The following is a 7,257-nucleotide window of genomic DNA, read 5'->3' on the forward strand; positions in this document are numbered from 1 at the left end:
TTCGTCTCTTAATTAATTTATAACCATCCCCTCTTTCCTTGGACGAAGAGTATTCTGTATCTCACTATTTTCTTTATTTCTCTATGATTCTTGAAAGAATTTAATTTTAATTTTTTTAATATTCAACGCAACAAAACTAATAATATAATACTTCCATTGGGAAGATATTTTATTATAACAATAGATTGTAATATAGTTTCACATATTTTATTTAAATTATTAGGAATTTCTTTTACAATTAACTGTGTTGCCAAAAAGTATTACAATAAACTTTGAGATAATTACTTATTACAAATGGCATTAATTATTCATTATAAATATTGTATATATTAGATATTCATTGAAAAAGAAATATGTAACTTATCATGTAAATATGTAACTTATCATACCTATTTAAATTATATTACGGATTATAAGAAGAATTAGTGAGCAAACATATGTATGTGTGATGTACTTTTAAATATATTATATTTACCTAATTGAAACGAAATTAGACCAGATAAGAAAGAACAGCTTTCTTTATCAAGCAAGACAAAATTTCAAGAAATTCTTAAACTTTAACATTGGTGTAATAGGTATCCATCGATTTTAAATGCAGTACATTACAAAATGTGTTAACGAAAATAAATTCTGATAAGAAAAAAGTATAGATTCTAAGCTACCATATTACAACATATTAAACCAGGTATGTACGTAGAAAAACATATCTATTCACATGTAGAAAATAGTATTTCAAATCTTAAATTTTATCATTTATCAATAAGGCTAAGCCTCCTAATATTATGAAAAATAAATGCAACAATTGTATCGATAAATAAGATACAATCGGGAATTTAATCGACGACAATAAAATTGAAGCCTATTGAGCATATAGAAGACAGTATATAAAAGTTACAGCAACGATATTTCCAACTTTCATAATTCAAAATTTATATTTCATAAATTCATATTTCTAGAAATTTTACTCATTCAGTGATTTATATTGTATATAAATCACCCAAATCTTACCCTTAAGTACTGTCTGAACATTCACGTAATTGATTAATTGTGTCTTATACGTACAACAAGAACATACTAAATACATATAAATATTGAATAATGTCTCACATAACTATATATCCAACATGAATTGTGTGTATATATAATATTATCTAATCTAACATTAAATAATAGAAACAATCTTGTACATTGATGTAATAATAAGCGTACAGTATGAGTGAGCTTACAATTATAGGAATGTATATCGCACGAAAGATGTGGAACAATTATTGTTCAGCTCTCAGTTTCAATGAGAGAAGATTTTTATGGCATACTTTCTAGACAACTCTTGATATGCTGCCAAGCTTGCAGTCCCTGCAATTATTTATAAAAAGATCGATTCATTTGTGCAAATATCAAACTAATTAAATAATAATATATAAAATTTTACCTTTCTAGTAAGTTTAAATTGTAAGATGCAGTAAGCTGCCAAAATTTCTTTTAAATCTACTACTTTTTGATGTTGAAATCTTTCTATGTCCATCATTGCTTTAATTGAGAAAGACCTAGAAATATTACATGTAAAACATAAAAAAATTTATTATACACCGTTTTACACTATATATTTTATATAACATGAGTACACATAAAGTATTTAATTAAAATTCATTACTTTAAATCTTCATCTACTCGTTTGACAGCTTCTTCGTGTTGTGCAATCCTTTGTTCCAATTGTAGCATTTTTAATTCACGAACTTCTTCCGTATCCACGGATACAAATAATCTTGACATTAAACCTGATTTACCTATAATAATAAACTACATTATATCAAAAGATTTCGTACTTTTAAAATTAATAGTAATAGTATTTCAAATAATTTCAAAACCTTGTATAACTTTGTCTTTTTGTTCAAGTGCTGCAGTTAAAGCATCATGAGCTTCATCTTTGGCTAATTGTAAAGCTTCTCTTCGTTTGACAACTGCTTGTAATGCAGAAGCACCAAACAACCATTCTTTCAACTGATCTGCTATTAATTCCTCTTCTTCAAGAGTTGTATCTATTGTCGCTGCTAATGAATCCAAGTAGTGACCAGATTTCTAAGAAAACAGGCTGTAATGCAGTGCGCTTTGCAATATATATACTTGTAATATATTTTAACTATATGTTATCACATAGAATTTTTTCAAAAAAATTGGTCGTTCTAACTTTTGCAGAAATGTTAATATTCATAACATATATAAATTTAAATACCTGTAGCCCATCACCCATTTCTCTTTCTATAGCACTCCATTCACTAAACACACGACCATAATTTGCATGTAATTTGTACAAACCATGTTGTTTTTCTACAAGTCGCGCACGTACTCGAAGTAGGTTACATAAATTATTCTGAAATATTAAATAAATATGTATCATACAAATTTTTTTTTTTTTTCATTAATAAGTATACCTGAAGTTCAATTCCATAGTTTTTTATTGTTTCAAATCGCTTATCTGGTTTTCGTAAACGCACTGCTACACTCAGTGCCTTTAATTTTGATTCTACCAACTGCAAATAACCTGCCATAACATATTAACGATTAAAATATTCATAATAAACGTAGATAATAAGATATGTATTTTTTTGATAATATACATAATTTACCAGTCTCTTTAATGCTTTCTCTCCAACCATCCTTTTGTTGCAAAAATCCCATAAAATGCTCATCACGAGATAGTATAGGATGTGAGGCCACCCTCAATAGAAAATTCTTAGAAATAAATTTAGAATAAAATATTAAATAGATATTTTTAAATGAAGGAAAAGATACAAATGAATAAATGTAAATAATATACCTCAAGACCAACTCTCCGTCTGTCAACAAAATCTGGGTCAAATGTGTCAGTAGTAACTTTTTGCCATGCATATAAAACTTTTTTTTCTGGTAATGGAGGCAGTACAATATATGGATAAGAAATTTCTAAATAAGCTCGAAGCAGTTCAAATTCTGTGTACCGGCGCCATAGAGAACTTACTTTGGTAAGTGCACCTTTAAAGTCTGGATCTGTAACTCTACAATGATTATTTTATAAATTATACTTACTATAATATATATATATTATATTATATTTAATACATATCAAAATAACTTTTTAACAAGGAGAGATAATTGAAAATTAAATGTATCAAAATATAAAAGTTCACTTACTTAGTCTCAATGAGGTAGACTGTATAAAACTCTCTTAAATTCAATGCTCCATTTGCTCGCTTTTCTGTTTCAACTATTGAGATTTCCATGTGATCAAGTAATACGTCCTAATACACACAATACAAACAACGATGAATATCAAAATATAGAGATATAACTGTTTCATTTTAAGGTATTTGTATAGTAATTTATGGAAATAAATGCATCAAGTAAAATCAAATAAATAAATCATAATTTATTTTTAATATCAACAATCAACAATTTCATATTTATTAACTAATGTTTTCAATTCGCACTATTATTATCAGATTATCTAATGATATTTAGTAATATCTAACTTAAAATTTCTGTATGTCCATTTAGGATATCATAGGTTTAAATACCCTTCACACTGTAGATACCGCCAACAATAATACAGTGACGCTCAACCGAATGATTCATGACCTAGTTCGACACTTTTTCAAATAAAATAAAAAATGCATACTTTCTATCATAATAATACAAATAATCTCCGTCAAACAATGTAGCACCATTTATTTTTCATGTATTCAAATGGTACAAACATTTGAAAATAGTTTTATTAAAGTTAATCCATGTAATGAAATTGTATAATATATAAAACAATTTGATATATTAAAAAAACGTGATATAAATGAAACAATAACAGAAACGTAGTTACAATATATCAAAAGTAAAGCCGCGTGATAATGTCAGTCAAAAAGAAAAAAAAAGAAAAAAAACTCAGAACGACAATAACAAAACATGAGAATCACTGCGCGTCATTTCGATTCTTTCGCAATACACGTACATTTTCAGTGTTATCTGTCGTTTCTTCAACTTAAACGAATGTAATTTTGCAGTTCTTGAAAATAGTGCGAGGGTCTTCCTAGAAACTTCAAATGAGAACGCGTTCAAAATTATAGCGTCGAACGACGTATTGATTTGGCGGACGAATTGAAATAGTCGAGTAATCGAATAGTTTCTTACCTCTTTTTGCGTCTCCATAGTAGTCATGTTCGCATTCGACTCCCTCTGATAATTCCCGTTCTGAAACACTTCTTCCATGATTCTGCGCCAGCCTAAAAAAATCTACGGAAGCGGCGAAGGAACTTCGAAGCCTTTCACATCACGTCCACTTTCTCCATTACTGACTGTGTCACTTTATTCGATAGAGGAGCCCTGTACGTTGCGCCAGGCTAAATTCCCTTTTAAACGTCCGTCCGGTGGCGTTTTATTGGTTCCCCTGGCATATTTACTGCAATTCGAATAATTAATTCGGCGGAAAAAACTTGTTTAAAACATAATTACATTCTGCAAAATAACAGCGCTTTTTATGCAGTTTTCGATCAAGCTCTAGGGAATTTTAAGAATTCCACCGAAACCGGAAGTTTTTGAAATAGTTGCGTAGGATGACAATAGGGGGTGGAGTGATTTGCTCATGCGTCAGTTTAATATTTATTGTGCGCGTGTGAAATCGCGTCTTTGTACTTAAATACATTTCGTTAGTAAATTTATAACTTTCCTTTTGTTTCGGAAGAAATTGAAAGTCGTAGAAACACAGTGAAGGTAATTATACTTAATATTGTTTGTTCGTTTGAGGAAAGTGATAATTTTCTTGAAATTATGTAGTTGCGTTTCATATATGCAACGGAATAAGAATTTAAATTTGTTGAACATTAAATGTTTCTTGAGATGAATACATTCTATTAATTTGAAATTTGAAAATTTATTATTAAATTAATTATATATATATATAGATAACAATGATTAATAATTAATGGTTAAATTTATTATAATATTGTTTACGTGAATGGTTTATAAAGATAAGTTTATAAAAATATAATAATATTTGTTAATATTCGTAAAAGTTAATTATGAAACATATTGTAAATTAAGTTTTACATAATTAGAATATCTTCTTTCTATAGTTTATATTACAAAGTAGAAATTGGTATAGAGTAACATACTGTAACGCAATAGCCAGTGTAACATAATCTAATACAATATTTTTAATTAAATAATAAGACATGTAATAATTGTCAATGCTAGCATAGACTTGTAATTATTAATACACTTGTAATTATGTCTTCGATATATTTTGTAACAATTTCGAATATAGTTTGTCGGAAATTAAATTATTAATTCAATCAATTGAATCGTATTTGAAAATCTTTACACGTGTATTCCATAGGTTAAATGAAACATGGAAGAAAAACTGAAGATCTAAGAAAATTAGTAGCTATAAAAGATCATAAATTAATCCTTTTAATTAATTTTTATTAAAAATAAAAATTTAATCGATTTATGGTTATTGAAACAGTATCACCATATAGCGGTGAAATGACGGAACTAATTTCTAGTTTTGTCTTTGTTGCACAGTAACGTGTTCCTTGTTCATGACTAAGTAAAGTACTGTCATCTAACATATTTGGTTAAAACTTCCGAAAAATTTAATAGATAGCAATACTATAGAGATGTATGAATAGATTTAATCATTAATTAATTAAGATAAATCGGAGCATTGACTAACTAGAATAGACCGTACCTCCAATGCTTTTTCGTGTTCTATGTTTCGGGGGCACTTATCATTTTCATGTCATTTCCTACTATACCGATTTAGGCAGATTTGCACCGCAGCGCCACTAGTAATAGAAATTTAAAAAATTCAGAAAATATAAATTGTGTTGTTACATCTGCACTGAAAATTATTTATTAAATTGAAAGCTTTCTCATTTGCATGACTCAATTTTTGACAATAATATAAGTATTTACTACATAAATTAGCGTTACATGTCACATGAATTAAGTTACTTACAAACGTTTCACAGTATCAATTTTTCTGTATTTTTGGGGAAAATCTAAAACCAACAATGAACGAATCTTTCATTATCTTCAACTTAAGATTCTGCTTTGCTTTTAAGTACAAATTCTAATGTTTTATATTATAGATTTTCTACAGTCTCCAATTTCCTTAATTCTCTAAGAATTATGATGCTTCAAAGGCTAAGAATGTACTTTAGCATATTTTGCTTAAATTAATTCTATTCTCTATAGTTCTCTTTTTACTGAATGTAAAATTATAATTATAAAATAAAAATATTTCAAATTTTTAGAATCTTTATTTTTATTTAAATTTTCACAAATAACATTGTGTTTTTATGTTTTTTAAGGAACTTTTCACGGTGTTCACTTTTCCCATGGGATTCTCAGTGACATCTGCTTGATGAGGATTTTCGCGATAACTTTCCTTGGTCCAATGCATCTAATCGTAAGTCACATACATTTTTATTCACTCAATCATGTCGTAACATGGAAAACTCGAATCGAGTCATCAGGATGACTGGTTGTATATGTAAAATTATATAATGATATATATCATATGTGAGTCGTTGTAATATGTAATATGTAATAGAATAATTTCAGGTAATTATTAGTTTCACGTTTCGATATTGAAAATTTGATAACACTACACTGGATTTCAAAAATCATGTCTCTGACGCATTCATTGCTTGATCAACTTTGATCGTTTTACTTGATATAGTTCTTCAATTCACCATTAATTGTTCAAACGTAGAATACGTTGAAAAAACCCCTGATTTTTTACTATGTCGATATTTATGAGACATGAAGTTAAGATACAATGTCTACTTATATACTTCGTTTGTGGCAATACCTCATTTGATCGTAAATAAAAAACACTACAAGGGTAGATAAGGATAGACCTAGATGGAATAATAAATAAAGAGGGTGAGAGACCTAGATATAATTAGAAATTGAATGACCATTTAATTTAATACTTCTGGAATTCATAAATTTATATTAAATTTAAAATTATGAACAATAATAATGTAGATTTATTATACAACAATGTCGGTTTTTTTTTTTTTTGTTATATCGTCTCTGAACGTCGCGATATTAATTAACTATTGTATCATCTAATAATTCACCGTGTGAAACTATTTCACGCCATACAATCATGAGGTTTATTGAAAACCTCTCATAAATCAATCACGCACTCGTTTTCCAAACGAGAATTACACGCAGAGAATTACATACAAAGGGGTGAGAATACCTTATGCTAAATGAGTG

General features: G+C 28.0%; 1 protein-coding gene across 1 annotated transcript; it reads right to left on the reverse strand.

The window, feature by feature from the left end:
- Positions 1-185: 185 nt before the first annotated feature.
- Positions 186-4,502, reverse strand: LOC122527685 (sorting nexin-4-like). Its single transcript, XM_043652072.1, has 10 exons — positions 4,156-4,502; positions 3,169-3,275; positions 2,816-3,032; positions 2,625-2,730; positions 2,430-2,539; positions 2,231-2,368; positions 1,866-2,076; positions 1,652-1,784; positions 1,430-1,544; positions 186-1,353 (listed from the first exon to the last, which is right to left on the reverse strand). The coding sequence occupies exons 1-10, from the start codon at positions 4,231-4,233 to the stop codon at positions 1,303-1,305; spliced, it is 1,266 nt and encodes a 421-aa protein (XP_043508007.1). The 5' UTR covers positions 4,234-4,502; the 3' UTR covers positions 186-1,302.
- Positions 4,503-7,257: the final 2,755 nt, after the last annotated feature.

The sequence above is a fragment of the Frieseomelitta varia genome, unplaced genomic scaffold, assembly GCF_011392965.1.
Source record: "Frieseomelitta varia isolate USP_RPSP 00005682 unplaced genomic scaffold, Fvar_1.2 scaffold_23, whole genome shotgun sequence".
Taxonomy (NCBI): Eukaryota; Metazoa; Arthropoda; class Insecta; order Hymenoptera; family Apidae; genus Frieseomelitta; species Frieseomelitta varia.